This window comes from Staurois parvus, unplaced genomic scaffold, assembly GCF_062004578.1.
Source record: "Staurois parvus isolate SC_StPar_1 unplaced genomic scaffold, SC_StPar_1.0 ptg000007l, whole genome shotgun sequence".
NCBI lineage: Eukaryota > Metazoa > Chordata > Amphibia > Anura > Ranidae > Staurois > Staurois parvus.
In genome coordinates this window covers 8,304,516-8,331,267 of record NW_028317803.1, presented here as the reverse complement: position 1 = coordinate 8,331,267, position 26,752 = coordinate 8,304,516, and the positions used below count along the sequence as shown (strand labels likewise).

The following is a 26,752-nucleotide window of genomic DNA, read 5'->3' as shown; positions in this document are numbered from 1 at the left end:
CCTTGGCTGAGAAGCAATCCCACACATGAATGGTCTCAGGATGCTATACTGTTGGCATGACACAGGACTGATGGTAGCACTCACCTTTTCTTCTTTGGTCAAGGTTTTTTCCTGATGCCCCAAACAATGGGAAAGGGGATTCTTTAGAGAAAATGACTTTACCCCAGTCCTCAGCAATCCAATCCCTGTACCTTTTGCAGAATATCAGTCTGTCACTGATGTTTTTTCTAGAGAGAAGTGGCTTCTTTGCTGCCCTTCTTGACACCAGGCCATCCTCCAAAAATCTTTGCCTCACTGTGCGTGTAGATGCACTCACACATGCCTGCTGCTATTCCTGAGCAAGCTCTGCACTGGTCGTGCTCCGATCCCGCAGTTGAACAGCTTTAGGAGATGGTGCTGGTGCTTGCTGGACTTTCTTGAGTGCCCTGAAGCCTTCTTCACAACAACAAAACCTCTCTCCTTGAAGTTCTTGATGATCCAATTAATGGTTGATTTAGGTGTAATCTTAGTAGCAGCAGTATCCTTACCTGTGAATATCTTTTTTGTGCAAAGCAATGATGACTGCACGTTTTCCTTACAGGTAAATTAATATTTGTGTCATTCTCAAAACTTTTGGCCAGGGCTGTACAATGGAGTAGTCACTAATCATTGTCTTCGACTTGGGCCATTCTGTACCAAAACATTCATGAGTGTATAGGACATCACGATCCCTAACTATGGCCCTGTCGGTGATTGGAAGAATACACTTAAATAAACTGATATGGATGCCTCAACTCTTATATATTTTTGAAAAATACCCCCTGTGGATTCCCCTCAAGATAATCAAGAAAAGTAATGGTATATTTTGAGACTTGATCTGCAGGAACCAGATCAAGTCTGATTCCTCCAGCAACCAAAAGACGTAGGTGGCCTTTCTATCTTGAATCCGTACTTTTGCTTCTTTGCATCTCAAGTGAAACATCTGTCTAGGTGGAAGTTGGGTAGCCACTTCTTTTCTGTGCATCTGATACTCCAACATCTATTTGGAGGAGATAATCTTCTTTGTGTACAGGTGAAACTCAAAAAATTAGAATATCGTGCAAAAGTTCATTTATTTCGGTAATGCAACTTAAAAGGTGAAACTAATATATGAGATAGACTCATTACGTGCAAAGTAAAATAGTTCAAGCTGTGATTTGTCATAATTGTGATGATTATGGCTTACAGCTCATGAAAACCCCAAATCCACTATCTCAGAAAATTAGAATATTGTGAAAAAGTGCAATATTCTAGGCTCAAAGTGTCCCACTCTAATCCGCTGATTAAGCCATAACACCTGCAAATAGTTTCTAAGCTTTTAAATGGTCTCTCAGTCTGGTTCAGTAGGAATCACAATCATGGGAAAGACTGCTGACCTGACAGCTGTGCAGAAAACCATCATTGACACCCTCCATAAGGAGGGAAAGCTTCAAAAGATAATTGCAAAAGAAGTTGGATGTTCCCAAAGTGCTGTTTTAAAGCACATTAATAGAAAGTTATGTGGAAGGGAAAAGTGTGGAAGAAAAAGGTGCACAAGCAGCAGGGATGACCACAGCCTGGAGAGGATTGTCAGGAAAAGGCCATTCAAAACCGTTGGGGACTTTCACATGGAGTGGACTGAGGCTGGAGTCAGTGCATCAAGAGCTACCACACACAGACGGATCCTGGACAAGGGCTTCAAATGTCGTATTCCTCTTGTCAAGCCACTCCTGAACAACAAACAACGTCAGAAGCGTCTTACCTGGGCTAAAGAAAAACAGACCAGGTCTGTTGCTCAGTGGTCCAAAGTCCTCTTTTCTTATGAGAGCAACTTTTGCATCTCATTTGGAAACCAAGGACCCAGAGTATGGAGGAAGAATGGAAAGGCACACACTGCAAGATGCTTGAAGTGCAGTGTGAAGTTTCCACAGTCTGTGTTGATTTGGGGAGCCATGTCATCTGCTGGTGTTGGTCCACTGTGCTTCATTAAGTCCAGAGTCAACGCAGCCGTCTACCAGGAGATTTTGGAGCACTTCATGCTTCCTTCCACAGACGAGCGTTATGGGGATTCTGACTTCATTTTCCAGCAGGACTTGGCACCTGCCAAAAGCACCAAAACCTGGTTCAATGACCGTGGGATTACTGTGCTTGATTGGCCAGCAAACTCGCCTGACCTGAACCCCATAGAGAATCTATGGGGCATTGCCAAGAGAAAGATGAGAGACACGAGACCGAACAATGCAGAAGAGCTGAAGGCCGCTATTGAAGCATCCTGGTCTTCCATAACACTTCAGCAGTGCCACAGGCTGATAGCTTCCATGCCACACCGCATTGAGACAGTAATTGCTGCAAAAGGGGCCCAAACCAAGTACTGAGTACATATGCATGCTTATACCTTTCAGAGGTCCGATATTGTTCTATGTACAATCCTTGTTTTATTGATTGCATGTAATATTCTAATTTTCTGAGATTGTGGATTTGGGGTTTTCATGAGCTGTAAGCCATAATCATTACAATTATGACAAATCACAGCTTGAACTATCTTGCTTTGCATGTAATGAGTCTATCTCATATATTAGTTTCACCTTTTAAGTTGCATTACTGAAATAAATGAACTTTTGCACGATATTCTAATTTTTCGAGTTTCACCTGTATGTGTTTAGATTTTGAACATCTCATAATTAGAGTTACTATATAGCGAAGTATCTCTCCTTATACTTCATTTTTTTTGTGTGTGGTATTTATGTGTTTGGTTCTAACACATGTTCAAACTAAAAGACCTCTTTTAAAAAATGAAGTCTGATTTAGAAGAAAAAAAAAATATCCCTGTCCAATGCATTTCCCTGACCATCTTATTACTGACAAAAAGGGATTGTATAGACCAGTGCAATGCAGCTATATGGTTCCATGAAAAATGCAACCTCTGAGCAGGTAGCTGTGTTTCTTGCAAGCAATTAAGTTGATTTTTATTATTATTAGGTCTTTACTGTGTATCTTTAATGGGAATCTCTATGTTATTAAAAAACCCCATAGTAACAAGTGGGAAAAGCCATGCAACAAAAATCACCAGAAATGCTGCTCCAAAAGCTACCAGACCACAAAAAGGAAGCACATATCACTTATCACTGCTGACTCCTTCTGAAAGCTTCCTGATATAGAGCAGGTTTACATAGAGGTTGTGTAAAGTAATCATGTCACTAACCCAGACAATTCTGAGGATGAAATGAAAAAACAAAATCCTAGGCAGACGTTATCTTCAGTGAAAACTGTTTGCCAAAGCAAAAAAATAAATTGCTAGATATTGACAGGTGAAGTTTGAGTACCGCTTAAAGTGTTACTAAATCCATAACAGTAAAATAAGTCTGTATATGCAGTAAAACATGCTTGTTATACTCACTGTGGAACCTACGGGGTTAATCCTTCACCTTGTGTAAAAAGACTGTTTGATCCTGTCTTCTCTGATCCTCCCGTTCTTCTACTGTCCCCAATCCATCTGCTGAAAGTACAGAGCTCTAGAAGTCGCTCTGCATATGCCCAGTTTAGTGTGTATGGCTAGAGAGTTTTTTTTTTTTCTTTGGGAGGGTGCATGTGATCAGCACAGGGCCAATCATCACTCTCCAGACAGAGGGTTAGGGGTTATGCAGCCTCATAGGACAGTCAGAGCAGGAAGAAAACTCCTACAAGTTTTAACCAGTACTCAGCTGTACACCAATAGAAGTCACAGGACTGCTATACACTGCTGATGAGGAAATGTGTTTAGCAGTTTATATTTCCTAAAATAATTGGCTTTTCATATTGTGTGTACTGTGGGCTATAATGAATGCAGGGTCCTGGGTTTAGTAACACTTTAACTTGTTTTGCATATATTGGGTTTTATCTTGCCTTCTCTTGCCGTCCCATTGTTCAATAAGATAAACAATAATTCTAAAGGACCAATAGGAATTTGCAAGGGAGCATGACCATGCTCACATTATACAGGAAAATTCAAGTGCCAGTTTTGGTGAGATGTGTACTGAGGAGCTGTCTCTAGCTTCCATACATACTGGGTTACTGATCTGCAACTAATATGCAGAATAAGCACATCAGAGTGAAGTCAGGGCAACAGATCTACATATTAGTTTCAGGTCAGTGACTCAAAGTATTGAAGCCATTGGATTAATATGACAAACTGGCATTATCTGAAAGAGAGGTCATAAATTGCAGTCTCCATAATCCATTTATTACAGGTTTCCATCTCTTGTGTTGTTGATTTACTAAAACTGTAGAGTAGTTTTTGTGCAGAGCTGCACCAGATTTTGCAATCAGCTTCCAGGTTTTTTTTGTCATTGCTTAATTGTACAAGCCAAAGTTAGAAGCTGATTGGATAGAACAGCTGTACCAGATTTTGCATTCTCAATTTTAGTGAATCAACCCCTATATGCATGTGTGAATAGGGAAGTAATCAACGGGATCTGCCATACTATTGTTATGATCCTCTAGCTAAATCATAATCTTAACATATATAATATAAAAGCAAAAGACTGTGAGGTCTCCCATGTCATTCAGGAAAAGCCGTAGGAACTGTAGTGGGGACTGAAGTAGCAGTGAATTTGCTGCATGAAAAAGTCATGGTTAACCTGAATCTGTGTTCTTTCAATGAATAGGTAAAGGAAAAGGTCGAGGAAGAACACGGGTAGAAGAGAACGATGAACTGGCAAATTCTAGACCTTCTGCTCCTAGCACTCTCTTTGATTTTCTAGAGTCCAAAATGGGAAGTCTTTCTATTGAGGGTGAGTACCGTTGTAATATAATGTATAGTATTAAGCAGCATTAAAAAATGATTTAGACACAAAACAATATGAATTCATGAAAAGAGAGATATAAATGAAGAGAAAACACTGGCTGTTATTAAGTCTTCTGGACAGCCGAGGAGCCCTATACCATACCCAGCATTGATGACCTTCAGTGATGTATTGTACCCTATGTTAGTTCTGGTATGAGGCTATAGATAAAGAAACCCTAGTCATGAAAATATAAATTAAAATCACATGCTTTTATTCATATCATGAAAGATATAGAAAATACTTGTTAGTTGCTGTTCCACATACATATAACGTTGATATGCATGAATCCATCCTAGATATGCTAATACTCATATTTAGCTACATTTTAATTATTTTACAGTACATCATTCCATTGTTTGGTTCAAAAATGTATTTGGATATCCAAAATTCAACTCCTGTATCATCAGGAATAATAAGGGTATAGTATTCTCCAGAACAGCAACCACTCAACATTACATTTATTACAAATTAAAAATGGGATATTGTTCCCAACGGTGAATGCCTCCTGTTATCATGCATTTAAACTACAGAAGAGTTTAGATGCCAAATCAGGAGCCACGTTGGCCACAAGGCTTCATATGTCACTCCCATTGTTTACTGATAACAAGGGTTCCTCAAGATCACTGGAACTATCAAACTGCCATGATGAAATGAGGTTTTAGAGTATTTTGACGCTGTTCTGTTATATAACTTTACAGGCTTCCGTTACTATCCATAGTTAATTATTCAAAATCAATAAAAACAACGTTCCTAAACAATAACAAAAAAATAAGGAATCATAGTTGTGTGATGTATACTGCATTTGAAGATATCTATAAATGTGCTCTTAAATGTACAGTTGTGCTCAAATGTTTGCATACTATGGCAGAAATTGTGAAATTTTGGCATTGACAAAAAAATGTGACTGACCATGCCAAAAGTGTCTTTTATTTAATGATAGTGATCACGTGAATCCATTTATTATCACATTTGTTTGGCTTCTTTTTAAATCCGTAATGATAGTAGAAATCACCCAAATGCCCGTGATCAAAAGTTTACATATTCCCTGGGATGTTTGGCCTTGGTACAGACACACAAGGTGACACACAGGTTAAAATGGCAATTAAAGATTAATTTCCCACATCTGTGGCTTTTTAAATTGCAATTAATGTCTGTGTATAAATAGTCTGTTTGTTAGCCTCATGTGGATGTACTGAGCAGACTAGATGCTGAGCCATGGGGAGCAGAAAAGAACTGTAAAAAGACCTGTGAAACAAGGTAATAGAACTTTATAAAAGATGGAAAAGGATGTATAAAAATATCAAAAGCTTTGAGTATGCCAGTCAGTACTGTATTAAAAAGTAGAGGGTGCAGAGATCTCTTGATACCAAGAAAAGGTCAGGTAGACCAAAAAAAGATTGCAGCCACCACTGCCAGAAGAATTGTTCAGGATATGAAGAAAAACCCACAGGTAAAAGAAGCCCTCTCCTGTGACAATGCACAAAAAAGCCCAGTGAGGCTTGTCAAGGTGTTGCTGTGCATATTGTAATCAAGCTTTTTTGTGGCATTGGCGCAATAAAGGCTTCTTTCTGGCAACTTGACCATGCAACTCATTTTTGTTCAAGTATTGTGCTCCTTAAAAAAAAAAATGATACCGTCTTTTTCCAGAGCAGCCTGTATTTCTCCTGAGGTTACCTGTGGGTCTTTCTTTGTATCCCAAACAATTTTTCTGGCAGTTTTGGGTGACTCATGAACTTTAGTAATTTTCTGCCTTCATTCCAGACCCTGGCTTGATATATCAAGCATATGGCACACTATTGTGGCACTCTTTTATTTATTTAATTTTTCTGCCCCCTGGCCACTGGTGTAAAGGAGCCTAACTATTCATCCCACCCCTGTGTTTTTTCTTGTTAATAGAGAAAAAGATACATCATAGCATTTTCGCCTTGCTAGAGAAACACATCATCACTAGAAACACAAAATAACTCTCCCTTGCTGAGCTATTGTTAGACGGTCAGCTGCTGGTTTTCCAGCATGCTTATTTGACAGAGGCTAATCATGAGACCAACTTCTGTTGGACAGGCAGCCGTACACATGGGCTGAAAGTCAGCCGGTTTCTACTGTACCTGCTGATTTAGTCTGATATTCGGCCAGTGTGTACCCGGCCTAACTCTTCATCTGTCATACACAGAAAGCATGGGAAGTAAATATTCAAAACAATACCATTCTGTTTCATACACAATTCAATTTTTCCCCCAAAATTCTTTTCTCACCTGAAATATGAAAAAAAAAATCACAATAAATCCTTTAGACAAATAACTAGAGATCATAATCTTTGTTAAGACCATGTGAATGTAACACAGACCGTTTGTTTATCCACCATGCTTTGTTAATGCTGAATCTCCTCGTTTTTAATAATCACAGCGTTCCATCAATTACTTTTTTTGTTGTTGTTTCAATATCTTTTTATTGAGGTTTTAAGGAATACAAATACCTGCAACCACAGGAACACAGAAGGAAAAGGATAAGTACAAAGGTTACCTCGCAGGGCAGGAGGTATTCATATACATCACAGTTTAATACAGGTTTCAATCAATTACTTTGAATTTAAAGTATTTATTAGCATGACCCTTCTCTGTGAAAAGCCAAGACACTGGCAAGTTAGGTTGTTTCGTTGTTTCTGTGTAATGGAAAAAATGATGTTGGCCATTTTTATCTTTTAGTTTTTATGTTATTTCCCCACATAGATCATAGATCTTCTCACAGGGGTGTCACATATACAATAAAAGAGGGCTTACCGTATTTTTCGCTCCATAAGACGCACTTTTTTCCCCCCAAAAGGGGGAAAATGTCAGTGCGTCTTATGGAGCGAATATAAAGCGGCCGGTCCGGTATTTCCGCCGCCACTATGTCAGAATACCGGGCCGGCCGCTCAGCTGTTCTCTGCGGCAGGAACTCTGCTGTTCCTCGGTCCAGCGCTGTAGTCTTCCCGCGCCGGCTTCTTCCCGCCCCGGCATCTGTGACAGCCAGGTGCCCACTGCGCATGCGCGAGAAGCACATGACAGGTCCCAAAAGACGTCGGGCCATTCACAAAGCGCAGCACTTCTCGCGCATGCGCAGTGGGCACCCGGCTGTCAAAGTCGGGTGCCCACAGTATAGGGAGGAGAACTCTGCGGAAGTGGGAGCGGGTAACTGTCAAATTCAGGTACCTGCTCCCCCTCCCTCCCTAAAGGTCCGCAGTGTCAGGTCATGCCCTGTGCTGTCTGCAGTCTCTGGTCATCTGTACTGTCCACAGTCTCTGGTCATCTCCTGTACTGTCTGCAGTCTCTGTTCATCTCCTGTACTGTCCGCAGTCTCTGGTCATCTGTAGTATGTCTGCAGTCTCTGTTCATCTCCTGTACTCTCCGCAGTCTCTGTTCATCTCCTGTACTGTCCGCAGTCTCTGGTCATCTCCTGTACTGTCCGCAGTCTCTGGTCATCTCCTGTACTGTCCGCAGTCTCTGGTCATCTCCTGTACTGTCCGCAGTCTCTGGTCATCTCCTGTACTGTCTGCAGTCTCTGGTCATCTCCTGTACTGTCCGCAGTCTCTGGTCATCTCCTGTACTGTGTCCGCAGTCTCTGGTCATCTCCTGTACTGTGTCCGCAGTCTCTGGTCATCTCCTGTACTGTGTCCGCAGTCTCTGGTCATCTCCTGTACTGTGTCCGCAGTCTCTGGTCATCTCCTGTACTGTGTCCGCAGTCTCTGGTCATCTCCTGTACTGTGTCCGCAGTCTCTGGTCATCTCCTGTACTGTGTCCGCAGTCTCTGGTCATCTCCTGTACTGTGTCCGCAGTCTCTGGTCCTTCTCCTGTACTGTGTCCGCAGTCTCTGGTCCTTCTCCTGTACTGTGTCCGCAGTCTCTGGTCCTTCTCCTGTACTGTGTCCGCAGTCTCTGGTCCTTCTCCTGTACTGTGTCCGCAGTCTCTGGTCCTTCTCCTGTACTGTGTCCGCAGTCTCTGGTCCTTCTCCTGTACTGTGTCCGCAGTCTCTGGTCCTTCTCCTGTACTGTGTCCGCAGTCCCTTGTCATCTCCTGTACTGTGTCCGCAGTCCCTGGTCATTTCCTGTACTGTGTCCGCAGTGTCTGGTCACTTCCGGTACTATGTCTGCAGTCCATTGGTTCAGAATATTTTTTTTCTTGTTTTTCTCCTCTAAAACCTAGGCGCGTCTTATGGTCAGGTGCGTCTTTATGGAGCGAAAAATACGGTATGTTCCTTGAATATTCAGTTTCTGTGGATGGGATTGCCCCTAAGAACTATTCGACACTGAATGCACCCCAGACAACAGACAATGCTTACCTTTTTCTGACCAGGAAATATTGTTTGCATACTGTCTTGGGTGTATACAATTCATATTTTACCAACCAGTTCTGCAGACAAAGATTATGCCTTATTCAAAATCTGCAACAGACTATGTTAGTATTGGTCCAGAACAAATTTATCAAGATGGGCTTTTTAGGCCAAAATGTTAACCCCTTATTTAAAACTCCTGTCTCCTCTAAAGTCAGTGACTGAGATGAAATGTTTTGGAGCAGGTGCTCTGACAGCGTTGATGAAGTTTAAATACATACAAAAGTGTAACAAAAAATGTAACAAAACAATAAGAAACAATATTTTAAATCAAAATAAAATCCAGCAAAAATGAAAGTCCAAAGGTTCCAATAATAATGTCCAAAATCATTAATCACCAAGTGAATGCACCACCAAAAATGGTTAAATAGAACTCACCGGAGTAATATGCTGATTATTGAAAAACCAGCATATAGTACTTGTTACTCTGGGAGCAATGAATAATATGGTGACCGCAACGCTGAAGAAATGAGGGATGAACTCCAACAGATGATTTGCTGCAAAGCTGAAAATCCACTCCAAAGGTGATTTAGTATCCAAACTGAGAGATGATCAGACAGTCACTCGAAAGAAAAAAGTGAAAATCATGGTGCAGTACGTTTTAAAAAACATCAAACTTTAATGAAGAACTGACACCAGTATAGACAGCGTGTGTAATGAATATAAGTGACTCAGACCCAGCTAAACATGCATGTGCAACGTGCAAACAGACCAGGAGAGTTCTAAACGTCACATCCAAAGGCACCGGGCGTCTTCCCAACACACCCTCTCCTTGTGTATATTTTTTTTCCCTTATTATCGTACTATTGACCACTTTTAACCAATCATCATAAATGGGAGGCACTAGGGAAAATCCATTTCTGAGCAGCCAATTTCCTGACTATGTAGAAACATCTCTGCACTGCTAGGTATATAGAATAAGAGATTCCATGGTTTCCCAAAATCCCCAATATACACAGCTCGGGTACCATCTCTAATGTTATACCAAACACGTATATTATCTATGTGGTACCAAGTGATAATTAGTGCACTAAAAGTGCAAATAAAAATAATCAGCAGATAGTAATATGCTAATAATGTTCATGGTTACACGTGATGATTAGTGAAACATTAAAAATAGGTAAGGTAATATGTCCGTAAAAAACTAGATAAGCATCCATAGATGCATCAAGATGGGCGGATGCTTATGTGTTACCTGCCAAGGCCCTGTGTTTGATTGGGACACCGGGAAACACACACAGGGTGCTGTTTATTTTATACTTGAACTTTTAGTGCACTTATGTGGTGCACTTTATTGTTCCACTTGATTCATGTAGTTTTTTTATTGTGATTTTAGCGCTGCACCTTTATATTTATATATATATATATATATATATAGGGATTGCGCTCGCCTATATACAATATATTTGCATATTATTATCTCCAACACCTTTTTCCAATATCCATATTATTTGCAACACCTCCAGATCATATGAAAAAACTTCCAGACAAATCTCCACACCTAGGGCAGCATGCATCAGGGCGTCTCCCTAACAAAAACTATTTCCTTGGTGTATAATATGTTCTATGTATAGTAAATTGCTTTTTGATTAACTCTGTATCTGCCATACACAGACAGCAGTGTAAATTAATTACAAAATGCATTGGAAATACATTATCCAGCTGATAACGGTGGTTCTTTAACCACTTCAATACCGGGAACTTTTACCCCCTTCCTGCCCAGGCCAATTTTCAGGTTTCAGCGTTCTCACACGTTGGATAACAATCGCGTGGTCATGCAACACTGTACCCAAACTAAAATTTTATCATTGTTCACACAACTAGAGCTTTCTTTTGGTGGTATTTAATCACCGCTGGGGTTTTTATTTTTTGCTAAATTAACAAAAAAAGAACGTAAATTTTTTAAAAAAAAAGTTTCTTTGTTTCTGTTATAAATATATAGTTATATATATAGTTTTTTGAAGTTGTAATTTTTTTGTCATCATTTTTCTGAAAATGAAGAAATTGAAACAACTATTTGCACAAAATTTTTTTTTTTTTTAACATACTGTCACCAGTGCAGTACAGCGTCGTCATATAACTGGTGTGGCGGTGATCAGGGAGACTGACTGGTGACAATACGAAAAAAAAGTTTTTTATTAAATTTGTTTTTCTTTTTTTAAGATTTTTTTTTTTCAATATTACACTATGACCAAAGTAGTATAATGTTACCATAGTGACATTGTACTACTTTGGGGAAGTGAAAAGTATTGTTTTTTTTACACAATTTGATTGCTTATAGCAAAGAATTTCTTTGCTATAAGCAAGCATTTAACAATGAAATCGATTCATTTAGGTTTTTTTGTTGTGATTAGCTGTGATTGGCCATGGCTAATCACATGACACAGATGGGCTTTGATTGGCCCAGCCTGTGCATGTGATCACTGTGACCATTCACAGCTGGACACACTTGTATACAATGGATGGCATGAAAGGAAGCCATCCATTGTATACAACTGTCATGTGACCTGCTGCGATTGGTCACAGCAGGTCACATGGAACTGGCAACAGGGCCAGTACACAGATCTGTCATCGGCGATGTCCGAGGTACACAGTAGGTGACAGATCGCTCCACAGCGCAGCCCTGCGGGCAAGCGCAAAGCACAATCCGGGAAGGACGTCATATGACGCTCTACCGGAGGGAGGAGAGGTGTGCCCAGCCATCATTTTACTATAGGCAGGACAGGAAGTAGTTAATGATAATAGTTTCATCAGCTTGCAGGCTTTCAGACGTAATCACTGTCTCACTGGTTGGTGACATCTGAATTTCATACACCCAAAACAGTATGCAAACTTTCCTGGGGAAGAATATGGTAATTTCCCTGTTTGGGGTGCATTTAGTTAGTATAGCATCAAGTCAGTTAAACACCTGGGATATTTATCTGGTCTGTTAAGCACTTCCCGAATGCCATATAGCCGAACCACTGCTGAAGGGCAGCAGGGCTGCACAAAATCACGTGTGTATATATACATGATTTTGTATTTCCAGGTAGGGGGGCATGCACCATTGGCAGCTACAACTGTCGATCACCAGGTCACGGCCGGAGATTCGCCGCCGGCACCTGGCGATCGCCGAGGAATACTGACGGGGAGAGGTCTGTATGTAAACAATACAGATCTCTCCCCTGTCAGCTCCAGCACACTGCTTTGTATTGCTCTGCATAACCCGTTGATTGCCCCAGATGTTAACTCCTTCCTGCCCAGAGTCATTAGTACAGTGTAAGTGCTTTTTATTAGCACTGATCACTATATTAGTGTCACTGGGGATGTCAGTGACAGTCAGTTCCCCCCCAGTGTCAGAATGCCCGCCGCAGTCTCGCTATAAGTCGCTGATCGCTGCCATTACCAGTATAAAAAATAAATAAATTCCAGTATATATACCGCCATTTGTAGATGCTATAACTTTCACGTAAACCAATTGATTTACATGTATTGGGATTTTTTTTTTAGCAAAGGCATGTAGCAGAATACATTTTTGCCTAAATTTATGATGAAATCTGATTTTTATTTTTACTGGACATGTTTTATAGCAAAAAGTCAAAAATATTGTTTTTTTTTTTTGTCTTCAAAAGTAGTCTTTTTGTTTACAGCGCAAAAAATAAAAAAATGCAGAGGCGATCAAATAACACTGAAAGAAAGCTCCATTTGTGGGAAAAAAAGGACATGCATTTCATTTGGGTGCAGCTTTGCATGACCGCGCAATTGTCAGTTAAAGTAACGCAGTGCCGTATCGCAAAAAAAGGCCTGGTCAGGAAGGGGGGGTGTAAATTCTCTGGAGGGCAAGTGGTTAAGTAGCAGAGGGGGTTGTTAATCAGTTTCAGCTGCTTTGGTGCACTAGATGGGCAGCAATGAGACGACCCCCAAACCAGGAACTATTTTACAGGTGGAGACCATTGACATTTTTTTCCCTACTCATCTTTTCTGTTTTTCACTATTTTTGCATTTGGCTAGGGTCAGTGTCACTACTAGTAGCATGAGGCAATACCTGGACCCTGTGTCTCCCAGCACAGTATCAAGATCATGGAGGAGATTCCAGGAGACAGGCAGTTACTCTAGGAGAGCTGGACACGGCCATAGAAGGTCCTTAACCCATCAGCAGGAGCAGTATCTGCTGCTTTGTGTAAGGAGGAACAGGATGAGCACTAACAGAGCCCTACAAAATGACCTCCAGCAGGCCACTGGTGTGAATGTCTCTGACCAGACAATCAAAACACAGACCTCATGAGGGTGTCCCTAGGAAACAACGTCCTCTGTTGGGTCCTGTGCACCATAGAGCTTGATTGGCATTTGCCATTGAAGCCCAGAATTAGCAGGTCCACCACTGGTGCCCTGTGCTTGTCACAGATGAGAACAAGTTCACCCTGAGCACAAGTGACAGACGTGAAAGGGTCTGGAGAAGCCGTGGAGAACATTATGCTGCCTGTAACATCGTTCAGCATGACCATTTTGGTGTTGGGTCAGGATTGGTCCTGGGAGGTATATCCATGGAGGGATGCACAGACCTCTACAGGCTAGACAATGGCACCCTGACTGCCATTAGGTATCGGGATGAAATCTTTGGACCCATTGTCAGACCCTACACTGGTGCAGTGGGTCTTGGGTTCCTCCTGGTGCACGAGAATGCCTGTCCTCATGTGGCGAGAGTATGTAGGCTGTTACTGGAGGATGATGGAATTGATACCATATAATGGCCCCCACGCTTGCCTGACCTAAAAATAAATCTCTGTGGGTAAAGGACACATAAACTAAAAGACTGAATTTCTCAAAATCATTTTTCTATTAGATGGAGACCATCTAACTTGCCAGTATCCTGACATTTCACAATATACAAAACCGTACACCAACAATTGATCCAGAGGAAGGCAAAAAAAAAGAAAACCTTAAAGCATGGTCCAGTTTTTTTCATGGGGAGAAAAATCCTTCCTGTACCCCTAAAGCATTTGGAAATTCCCTGAATCAACACTCTCTGGTGTTCTTACTTGTAAATATTAAAGCAGTATTAAACTCAAAGCTAAAATGTATTATATTGCACCTTACCAATTCTTAGATGTGTTGGCTGTATTAGTTTGCTTTTTTTCTGTTATTTTAATCTGGTGATTCAGCCAGCAATTCTGCTGTTTTTCAGATGTTCAAGCCCTCCAGCAGAATGTATATGTATACATGGATAAGATAATCCATTTACCACTGACAGGGGTGATAAAAATGATAAGCTATTATTTATTCAAGTAAAACCTTTATGCCAAAAAAAAAAAAAATGCTGTAACTGATTATAAAGTGTGAGCTAGAGTTTGGCTTCAATTTGTTAGTGTATTCAAATCTGCTAATACATTTAACACTCCCATCCCCCCAGACTGACAATGCTGCTGTCTGCTGTGTCCTGTCTCATTTCTCCAAAGTGGTGTCCCATTAATACTGGAGGTGTATTACTGCCCAGATCACCAGGTGTAAACAGCAGGGAAAAAAGCCAAAGAAAATCAAACCGTTTCAGCCACCACATCTAATAATTACTTAGCTACAATATAATATATTTTTGGTTTTGTGTTTAATACAACCTTAACAGCTAGTTATTTGCATTCAGAAATGCATCATTTTTTTTAAACAACATAGCTGGCTAGAAGTTAGAAATTAGTCTATTCCACATTTTCACAGCTGTTCTGTATACAGAGGTTAAACATCTGTTCTTCCTTAAAGTGAATACCTTTGACCCAAGTTTGCTATATAGACCATTTGTGGGTTTATACATGGTGACCATACCCCCTTAAACGTTATACGTTTTGTATCCCTTGTCTGTACCCTCTTCAGTTACCCAATATTGTTTTGTAAACTGATGCCTAAAACTGAACTGCATATTCCTAGTGCGGGATTCCTAATGATTTGTACAGGGCAAAATTATGTCTCTCTCTCTCTCTCCCCCTCCCTCCCTCTCTCCCTCCCTCTCTCCCTCCCTTTCTCCCTCCCTCCCCTCTCCCTCCCTCCCCTCCCCTCCCTCCCTCCCTCCCTCTCCCTCCCCCTCCCTCCCCTCTCTCCCTCCCTCTCCCCCTCCCTCCCTCCCTCTCCCCCCCTCCCTCCCTCTCCCCTCCCTCTCCCCCCCTCCCTCTCCCCTCCCCCTCCCCCCCTCCCTCCCTCTCCCCCCCCTCCCTCTCTCCCTCCCCCTCTCCCTCCCTCCCCCTCTCCCTCCCTCCCTCCCTCCCTCCCCCCCTCCCCCTCTCCCTCCCTCCCCCTCTCCCTCCCTCCCCTCCCCCTCCCCCTCCCTCCCTCCCCCCTCCCTCCCTCCCCCTCTCCCTCCCTCCCTCCCTCTCCCTCCCTCCCTCCCTCCCTCCCTCCCTCCTCCTCCCTCCCTCCCTTCCTCCCTCTCCCCCTTCCTCCCTCTCCCCCTTCCTCCCTCTCCCCCTTCCTCCCTCTCTCTCTCCCTCCCTCCCTCCCTCCCTCCCTCCCTCCCTCCCTCCCTCCCTCCCTCCCTCCCTCCCTCCCTCTCTCCCTCCCTCCCTCCCTCCCTCCCTCTCTCCCTCCCTCCCTCCCTCCCTCCCTCCCTCCCTCCCTCCTCCCTCCCTCCCTCTCTCCCTCCCTCCCTCCCTCCCTCCCTCTCTCTCTCTCTCTCCCTCCCTCTCCCCCCTCTCTCCCCCCCTCTCCCTCTACCCCCCTCTCTCTCTACCCCCCTCTCTCTCTCCCTTCCTCTCCCTCTACCCCCCTCTCCCTCCCTCTCTCTCCACCCCTCTCTCCCTTCCCTCTCTTTCCCTCCTTCCCTCTCTCCCTGCCTCTCCCTCCCCCCTTCCCCCATCTCCCTCCCTCTCTCCCCCCCTTCTCCCCCCCTTCTCCCCCTCCTTCTCTCCCCCCCTTCTCCCCCTCCTTCTCTCCCCCCCTTCTCCCCCTCCTTCTCTCCCCCTCCCCCACTCTCCCTCCCTCTCTCTCCACCCCTCTCCCCCCTTCCCCCATCTCCCTCCCTCTCTCCCCCCCTTCCCCCCTTCTCCCCCTTTTTCTCTCCCCCCTCTCTCTCCCTCCCCCTCTCTCTCCCCCCTCTCTCTCCCTCCCCCACTCTCTCTCTCCCTCTCTCTCCACCCCTCTCCCCCCTCCCCCTCTCTCTCCCCCCTCCTCTCTCTCCCCCCTCCTTCTCTTTCCCTCCCTCCCTTCTCTCTCTCCCTTCTCCCTCTTTCTTCCTCTCCCTCTCTCTTCTCCCTCTCTCTTCTCCCTCTCTCTTTCTTCCACTTCCTCTCTCTCTCTCTCTTCTTCTCTCTCCTCCTCTCTCCTCTCCCCTTAATACAAGAAAGCATTTTGCTTGCTTTAGAAACTGCAGCTTTGCATGACATGCTATTAAGTCTATAATATATCAGAATACCAGATTGACTCCCCCAACTGTTCTCTTCCTAGAGTTTATGATGCATCGACATCTTTAACTTCCAAGTCCATAACTTTACCTTTATCAATTATAAATCCCATTTGCCATGTGCCCAATCAAACAGTGCATTCAGGTCTGCCTGTAAGTTGGCGACATCCTGTAAGGACGTTATCCCACTACACAGCTTGGTGTCACCTGCACACACAGAAATAGTCATTTTAATGCCAAACTCTATATAATTTATAAATAGGTTAAAAAGTAAAGGACTTAACACTGAACATTGGGGTACACCTCTAATAACCTTAGACCATTCAAAGTATAAATCATTTAATACTCTCTGAATGTGATCTTTAAGCTAGTTTTATATTCATTTACATGTAACAGCATGTGGGAGTTGTTCTTCACAGCAGCAGCAGCTTTCACTTTTGAAGTCAGTGTGGCTGTGTGGGCCTCCATCTGCACAGCCGTGTTATACATTCACATCAGACAGACTTGCAGTTCTCAATGGAACACAAGTGTGGTCTATTGACACTTCCTGCAGCTCTCCAACTAAGGCCCCTTTCATGTGTGCGGACCTTCATTTCGTCACTTCAGTACATTTTTTTGAAGAAAAAACGGATGATGGTTACATCAGTTTATTTTATCAGTTTACTCTCAGTTTTTCTTCAGTTTTTGCATGTTTTTTACATCCACTACCAATGCAAAAACAGACTATTTGTCCATTTACATCCGTTTTTTGTCTGTTCCGTTTTTTAACAGAACAAAAATAGGGCTTTGATTCGTTTTAAAAAAAAGAAGAAGAAAAAAAAAAAAAGATGTTGGCAGATGGATAGTCATCTGTTTACATCCATTTTTCCATAGAGATGCATTGATGCCCGTTTATCATCCATCAACGGATGGATGAAAAATGGACAAATGGTATGCACGTTAGGGGCCTAAAAGTCCAAATCTTGGTATGGATGGAGCTAGGGGAAGAGGCTGTGGGAGTCTGGCATTGTACCTGCCATCCACTGATCGCAAGTGCAATTTTTTGTAGGCTCCTGTGCAATTTAAATAAATGCACATTTTTTCCCCTGCAATTATATGTATATTTATTATTTTTCAGAAATTGTGGGCTTAGGCAGCCCATACATTACATTAATAAAATGACGTGATTTTCCCCATCTACACATTTGATGTGAATGGGGGGGAACCATCCTGCTGAGCTATTATATTCTGACAACTGGGAGACTTCCCTGCAGCCAGAATATACTGAGCATCGCTGTAGTCTGTATTCTGTGACGCTGATCAAGCTGGAAAAATTTGACAGGGTGGTTGTACAGAAGTCAATTGGTAGATCAACTTCTGTACAACCACAGTGCCCATACATGCATTGAAATTGGGCTTGTCCCTGCTAAACCAGCTGAATTTTGATCCACGTATGGCAGACTTTAGCCTTTAAGTATTTATATTGTATATCTCTATATTGGAGTTCTACTTTAAAAATATGACTTCCTGTTATTATTTTAGCTTAGATCAAGCTCTTCCGCAGAAATGTGGTAAATACTTTCACATTGTAGTCGTTTTCCTGACCAGATTGTCATAACTTGCTACTCTCCTCAACAGACTAACATTTTGCAATTTTTCTTCAATACGGCAGTAGGATTCCAATTTTTAAGTCCTCAGTTGTACAGTACATGCATAAAGTAAAGGAAAAAAAAATGAAAGCAGTTGAATGTCAATTTTCAGCCTAATAAAGGAATCAAGAAATGATTAATGTACAATAGTACACCTAGTACATCATGTTTTTTTGTTTACATGTTAATAAACCATGCTAGTCTTACAATAAGTATATTGATGAAGAGTGTGGATCCATCGTATAAATAATTGCTTTTCCTTCTGTTCACCTACAACTTAGTAGTGAGAGCTTGCTATCTAGTTTGTATAACAAAGTCTGGAAATTTCACTTAATCAAATTTTTCATTTCCCTCACAAGGTTGTAATTTGCGATATTTATGACTTGTGAACTGTGGTAAGGAAACAATGAATGTAAGATTACAGTGATTGATCTGGTGCATACAATGATTCACATCCCAGTAATCACCTCTTCATGGAGTCCTTGTTTGTACTTTAGAAAAGCAAATGTAGAGATCAAGCTATTTTCAGTCACCTGTTTACCCAGCATTTGCTCATAACTAGTTTTTATCCTTAAAAAAAAAAAAAAAAGAATCAACGTGGAAACAGGGAGTGATTTCAGCATTTTGATTTTCTGTTTTTGAGAATCAACAACAAAGGTGTGCAGCCATTGTTAAACCATTACATAAAGTAAATAGCTTGTTTTCCAACTGCATTGTTAGTACCACAATGTACACAATGTCCAGAGAACATAATTGCTGCTGTGGAGGTTCAAATTATAGAGTCTGGTGCAAGCTAAATGCTAAACACCGTCTGGCTGTGTTCCTTGTGAGATTAGTTTTGCCAGTCAATTTAAAGGAAGTCTTTTCCCCCATCTATTATTGACATTCATGCCTGTGTGACAGATACTTAAGTGATAACTTTATGTGCACCTATAATGAAATGTAAGTCTTTCTCACTAACAACATAACAAACTAGAAGCTTTGCTGCAAGGGGTATGTTTTTCACCTTAATCACTGATCGAGAATATCAATTTTATGGAAAGAAGTTACCCATTTTTTAAAAGCAGAAGATACACCAGTAGTTTAAAAAGTTAGAAAGTTTCTAGGGTACACATGTTGTTTCATCTTAAGAAATATACCGCTCCTGGATGATGATAGAAAATGTACTTTTATACATTTTAGAAAAATGTACGGTATATTGCTCAGGGCCCATGTTGGAATTTTTTAAGAGTTGTACAAGCTATGTTCAGGGTTTTTTTTTTTTAAGTTTCAGTTCTAAAACTAGTTTTGTCGTATGAAGTATAAATGCACCATTGCAGCTAAAACACTAGAATCATATATGATGCGCTGTATTTTTTATTTTTTTAAGTTGTACTCTAGACAGATATAAGATATACAAATCAATGTGGCTCTGTATTCATTAATGCATCCCTCTTTTATATACAAGCAGTATAAGTACCTCAATTTACTGTTTCATTACCTCTTGCCAGGCAGTGCTGTGTAAATCTCATGACTGGATACACAGACATACAAATCTTTTGGCAAGTAAAAAAACTCCCTTGTATGAATTCATCTGTATATTTTGTGGTTTGCCTGAAGTTCAGTTTTAGGAAACATGCTTATGTGCTTGCTTTCCCATGTGTCTTGATTTTCTGTGTTTTTAAATAGCAAGAAATGTGACTGTATGGATGGATAAACAAATGGTGAAAGAAACCACAGTAATCTCTTTATTGAGATGTCTCACATGATTACTGTGCTAAATTTATGATGCTATGAGCTAAAAAGAAAGCACACAGAAATGGTTCCTTTAAAATGGGTGATTTCAACTATTAATAGGTGTAAACCCCAACTAAATGACATTAAGTTTGCCAAAACACAGTGCCTCATAAACAGTTGCATTTTTTAAAGTACTTGTGTTCCTTATTTGCATTTGTTTTTTAATTACATGTATTTGTTAAAATATATATGAAATTTTAGTGATTGAATCTTTAACTGGTCAATAAGGTTAGTTTTTGCAATGATGCAGATTATCAACATTATCAACATTACAAAACAATTATCTGATATACTCTGCATATATGAAAGTTTTTGCGTTTAGTGTATACTTTAAAAACTTGAATGCAGCACACTAATTGTCTGAATACAAAGTAAACAGAATATCTAAGTGAATAGGCGTGCAGCGACAATTATATCCATAAGAAATACCTTCATATAGCATAAAGTGCACGTGCATACAAAAGTATATAAATAAATTACAATTTCATCATACAAATAAGTGAAAACTTTCATCAGAAGTTAGTGTTACTAAACTCAGAACCCTGCATTCATTATATCTGATCTCCCACAGTACACAGTACGCATAACATGGAAATGCAATTATTTTAGTAAATATAAACTGCTAAATACTTTTTCTCATCAGCAGTTAGAGCAGTCTTGTGACTTCTATCAGTGTTCAGCAGAGCACTGGTTAAAGCTTGTAGGAGGTGTTTTCTGTAGGAGGATGCAGAGCCCCTTGCATCAGTCTGGGCAGTGCTGATTGGCCCTGTGCTGATCACATGCACTCTCCCAAGAAAAAAAAAAAAGCCTCTCTAGCAATACACACCAAATTGAGCATGTGCAGTGTCTCCACACTGTATGTCTTATCAGGAGTCATGAGGGGAGCACTGGAAGAAGGGGAGGATCAGAGAAGTTAGGCTCAAACCGCATTTTTACACAATGCAGAGGATCAGCCCCTTACGTTCCACAGTGAGTATAACAGGCATGCTTTACTGCATATACAGACTGATTTTACTGTTGTGGGTTTAGTAACACTTTAATGCTGAATAAATAAAAGTATTCATGCCATCAAGAATTCATGGTACTCAATAAATAGTGTGACCATAGTCTCCATTCAAATATCTTCCAGCAAGTGCAAAGCACAGAAAAACAGGTAAGTGTTTCGACATGTGTATCCTCCACCACAGATCACATAGCTTCTTACCAAAATTTGTTGATCTCCTGATATAATAGAGATCAATGTGTGCTTTGTATGAATAAGCCCCCTGGAATACTGCCTCCTTCAACCAGTAGTGGCCTCACTGGCTTAGTTTATTTAAAAAAAAAAAAATGAAATGTAGCTGACAGACTGTAATACCACCAGGGCACATCCCTATGTACACAGAGAACACAACGGGCATAACGATGTCACCGGCTATGCCCTTCCCAACGCATTTTGCTACCAACGAGCATCATCAGAGAGTTGGAGCAGCTCCAAACCCCTGACGATGCTCATTGGTATCGAAACCCCTTGGGTGAGGCTTAGCCGACATCACCATGTCCTTTGACTCCCAGAAGCGTGGCATTCTATGCGTGTATATGTCTGTACTCGCTGTGTAAGTGGCCTTACATCAGGTGTCCCCATCACAGCACCCCCTTACCTTTTAGCGTCAGGTAAGCAGAGACCAGGAGGTGGTTCAGGCTGCAGATCTGGACAGAGGAAGTTACACTATCCATCCTCCTGTATTCCTGGGGATGGGGCATGCATGTGGCATTATTGGTAGTTAGGGCATTAGTGTTCCTAGCAGTCAGTGACTGCAGAAGAGGGGGGAATCTGTGCTTGGGACTGGCTGGATAGCGATCTGGATTGGACTATTACTCAGTCAGGGTCCGGAACGCAATGCACCATTTAGTGACTACTGTGGATGATGAAGGGGAACTTTAAAATAGAACTATACATCTCTCCCCTCCAGTGAAGCAATGTCTGCAAGCTCATTTGCCAGCACTGACATCTTCTCACTAGCCTGGCATGTACAGCTCAACGTGCAATTTAAGATGTTTGTGAGAAGGAAGGTAAGAATCCTTTATTGAAGAGGAAACCTATTATTGGATATACGAGGAGGATTAGAATATATAAAGCTTTTTCTGTTCTGTTGATGAATAAAATAATAAAATAAAATTCCCGCTCTGTTTGACACTTGTCCCTTGGACAGTAAGTGAAATTCTTCTAGCAGAACACAATAAAGCCTCAAAGACATTCTAGCCCTTCCCTACTTTGTGTTAATTGCTATTTTCTTTTTCTTTCATGAAGGAACACAGGATTCAGAGACATGTTTGGTTAAACTGTAACCTCCAGGGGAAATTGGACACTGGCAAACAAACAGTAACCAGCCAGTATAACCTTTCCCCCTTCCAGAAAGCCTAAAGTGGAACTTCACACTCTCAATCATTGACTATTTTTAATCATTATGCTGCTAGCATTAGTAAATAGATAGGAAAGTATATAATAACATATCTACTTGTTTTGTGCCTTTTTTTTTTTTTTTTTTTTTTAACAATTCCTCAATTACTGGTTTCCAGGCCCACACAAATGACATCATACAGGAGTCATGCTAAATGATGTCATACAGGATCTTGCTGAATGATGTCATAAAGGAGTCTTGCTGAAAGAACCACCTCTCCAGCACTTCAAAGGGGTCAATACCAGAGAACAGACCAGGAAATCAAAAGTGCTAATAGCCTTGGAGCCATGTCTTAATGGTGCAGTCCTCCTCTGATTGGGGGATCAAATTGCAAACTGGAAAAGGAAGCACGCAGGGGGCACAAACACCAAGTGCATTATCCAAGGTTTATTGGAGGTATAAAAAACGAAAACATACAAAATTAGATGCATACAAAAGCCTGTAAAACTACAGAGGCGATCCAACGTAATGGCAGAGTACCTGACTGGTGGCGAGGTCGGCCTGGTGATATGTTTCAGGAACATATCCCCTTCTTCAGAGCTCTGAAACACATCAGCAGGCCGACCTTGCCACTAGTCGGGTACTCTGCCATTATGTTGGGTCATCTCGGTGGTTTTACAGACTTTTGTATGCATCTAATTTTGTGAGTATGTTTTCGTTTTTATACTTCCAATAAACCATGGATAATGCACTAGGTGTTTGCGCCCCCTGTGTGCTTCTTTTTCCAGGAGTCTTGCTGATTTAAAGGCAGATGAATTTTGGGAAGTAAATGCTACATGAATCATCAGCCATTATTTAAGATGGCCACGGCCAGAAATGCTAGGTGGTGCTTTTCAAAATTATTTCTAGGCAAAATAAAGCATGGGGACGTGGATGGATGGGTGAGTTTGCCTTGAATATTAAAAATTAATTAAACTGCGTTTATTGGTTTATGATGCTCAGATGCAGTGTAGTTCCACTTTAAGGGTTTTTTTTTTTTTTTTTTTAGTGTCCTCAGAGGATGGACCTTTTTTCTCTGCTGAGAAAAGTTTACCCATTTTTATTTTAGACATTTTCCCATTTTTTTCCTCAGGAAAGCTTTTTTCTTTAATCAACCTTTCCCTATATGCAGTTATCTGGATCGGCGTATCTTCAGCAATAGCTTTAGAGGCCTTACCTGAACTCTGCTGGAATAGACAATTTTAGAACTTGTGGGGAATGTGTTTTAGTGCACACTTTGGCACTTTCCAGACGTAGGTGTACTGTAGTAGCCACAAAGAACTTTCAAGAGCATTGGTACAGCCTCTGGTTTGACCCATTCTGTGATGACACATTTTATGAATAGACCATGTGGGCCAAGCAGCAGGAGTTAAACAACTTAAGACTATTGTTGAAAAGATTATACAAAGAACTCAGGACCATTGTGCATCTTTATTATTCCTTCTATTGTTTTACACAGAAATGGGTAGCCCTGAAGGACTGAGAAAAGATGCACCTAGTTTAGGGCATTGTTGTGAATGTGCTCTGTGGGAAAGTCCTTGGTTAGTCTTTGCTGTTCATCTACAGTGAAATGGTCAGTTTCAGTTGCCTGAACTGCTCCTGCTTTCACCAACCGTTTCATGAGTACCCAATATTTAGCCTTATACCTTGAGATGTTTTGTTGCTGCCTTGCAGCGCATCATGTCAGCCCAAAGACACAGTCTTGCTGTAACAGGTTCCTCTGGCTCTTGATTCACTAACTGCTCGGTTGCTGCCTGCAGTGTATTTTCTAAAGGGTGTGACACAGCAGCTGGGAATGTTATCCTTTGCTTATGTCCCTACACTCCTAAGAGTCGTCCAGAGCTCCTTGAGGTATGACTTCCTCTTCGGTCCTATACTAGGAGGATTTCACAGCATCCTAAACTTGGAAGAACAACCTGCAGCTTCCTCAAGTGCTGCTACTTATTTTAGTGGTCTTAAAACTACTAAAACCTTCCTGGTGAATTCATTAGTCCCAGGCTTTCTTTATGGGGATTGAAACACCCCAGGTGAACTTTTCACTCCAATAAATGTTAGGCAGTATTTTACCTGTTTGAGGAAACATTTACCATTCCTACTGTGGTCTTAGCAATATCCTTTCTCAATAAAGTGATAACAATCCCTGTAGAGGATGCCCTTGTTTTTAAGGATTCTATCGATAAGCATTTGGAAATGCTTTCTTTTTCCAAACCTTGGTCTTGCATTACAACCTACGTGGCTGGAATGTTAGTATATCAAACTGATGGCTTGCGAATCCTTAGATGTGGTGGTTGTTTTTTTTTTTTTTTTAGGATGAGTACATTTTCTGCAAGTGCAGAGCAATATCTGCTAATGGCTAAGTTCACCTTTAGTTTAATGTTACACCCATATTCTAACATGGGGGTCTAACATGTTACTATAGCAGCAACCCCGCCCACCTGATCCCCATTGTGACAGCAGGTGGGGGATCCTTTCCTCATAGTTCATTGTTACTCCTCTTTAGTAACTGCCTGCCCATATGGGAGGTATGGGCAAAAGGCTGTACTGAGAGTCTGCAGGGGACTTACATTGCACTCGTGATCTGCTGATCGTGAGTGCAATGTTCTGCAGCCTCCTAAGAAAAAGATAATACACCTGCAAAAAATGTGCATTCATTTTTGTATTTATATTTTTTTTCTTTACATAAGTGAACTTAAATCAAGCATTCCATTGTCTGTCTGTGCACTGAACTGATATATCAAATTATGTTATCAGTTTTCTTATCTATCTTCTGTGGACTACAAGAGCAAACCTCCCTATGTATTGGGATTGAGAAGAGTGCTTGTAGTCCAGATCAGTAGAGCAGCCTAAGATGACAGCACTTCTCCTCTTTAGATACAATTCAGGGAGTGAGTGTTGTGCTGGAGAGGAATTTTGTTACTGGCAGAATAACCAGGTGAGAACCGAGGACAATAAACCTGAAAGAAGGAAACTAATTCAGTCACCACACCTAAAGGCGTATAAACTGCAATATATAGAATTTTTGGTTAGGATATTCTATTACCTGTAATACTTTTTTTTTTTTTATTGGTTGAATACCTTTTCATGTCCTTTAGACATAAATAGGCATCTGCCCAAAGTTAATTTAGAGAATGCATTTTGATAACTGTACTGGTCTTTACTCCCTCCCTGCCCATATCATTCGGCTTGAGAAAAGTGCACCTTTTATCTGGTGTTAGTTATTTCCAGTTCTCTTAATTAAATTGCTCTAAATGGTACAGAACAAAACACCTAGGTTTGTGTGCTGCAGTATACACGTGACATAGCTAAATAACGGTTTATTCCAAGCATTAATAGCACTTTTAGAGAAAATTGTTCTTTGTCCAGATATAGGCATTTTAAATGATTTGTTTCTGTTAAAGTGTGAAAGGATAAACAATCTGTACCAACCATTCACCTGAAAAGTAGTAATGGCTAGTAATGACATTTTAGACCAGTGTTTTCCATATGCTTTTGTTCTGCAAAAAAAAAAATCCAAAAAAACGTAGTCACAAGAATAAATCTTTTGCGGCTGGATTTTTTGGTCTGCTAATTAATCTTTTTAAAGTGAAACATATGAAAGGGTTGCAGCTTATATGGGCATCCTTGAATGTCTGAGCTGGAAAATGGACAGATGTGTCCCAACTTTTTGCTTTTAGTGTTAAATTATATTGTTGTAGTGAATCAGATCATTAGTGTACTGTAACCTTTTCTTTTTTCTATACTGTATTTGAAATATGAGAATCTCTGGCTGCAGTCCCATAGGGGCTTTCTATGAAAAAACAAGAAAAGAAAACAGGGTATAATGGTTGAGTTATAACAATATCCTGTCCTGAACAGATCCAAAAGATATAGTTAAAGAACCAAAAGCTGTCACAGGGAAAACTGATCATCCACTACCATCCACAAGATGAAGGTATTGCAAAGAAGCTGCCTGAGCCCTAGGTAGAGCAGTGGTCACGCACAGATTAAATGAAGGGCATTTTACATGAATAACCTGCTGTACAAGCATGAAAGTATATGGATAATAGTATATAAGAAAATAAATGTAAGCCCAATTTAGTCTACATTGGAGAACAAGCAATTCAGCAGACCATCAGACCAATAATGATCTGTAAAATCAGTTGGGGTGAATATGACACTGTCCCCCGATTGTTCAAAAAGCGAAATTAAAATTGTGTCCCTGCTGATATTCAAAGTGGGTAAACAATGTCTAGGGCCAGTGGGAAAAGTTTTATTGTCACTTACAAAAAGGTGACAATGTAAAAGAAGTAAAAGTCAGCAAGGTGCAGGCGGGAGCTGGAGCAGGATTTACAGTAATAGGATAATGGGGAAGCAGCATAGTTAAAGTGATATTAAACCCTCAGT

The 26,752-nt window shown here is 41.1% G+C and overlaps 1 protein-coding gene across 2 annotated transcripts in view; it reads left to right on the top strand.

Moving 5' to 3' along the window:
• TDRD3 (tudor domain containing 3) overlaps positions 1–26,752 on the top strand; it is a 378,807-nt gene that overhangs the window by 273,884 nt on the left and 78,171 nt on the right. For both annotated transcript variants that reach the window (XM_089668374.1, XM_089668381.1), the window contains one exon: positions 4,641–4,766. In XM_089668374.1, the coding sequence (XP_089524500.1) occupies positions 4,641–4,766 (126 nt within the window). The remainder of the gene's footprint in view (positions 1–4,640; positions 4,767–26,752) is intronic.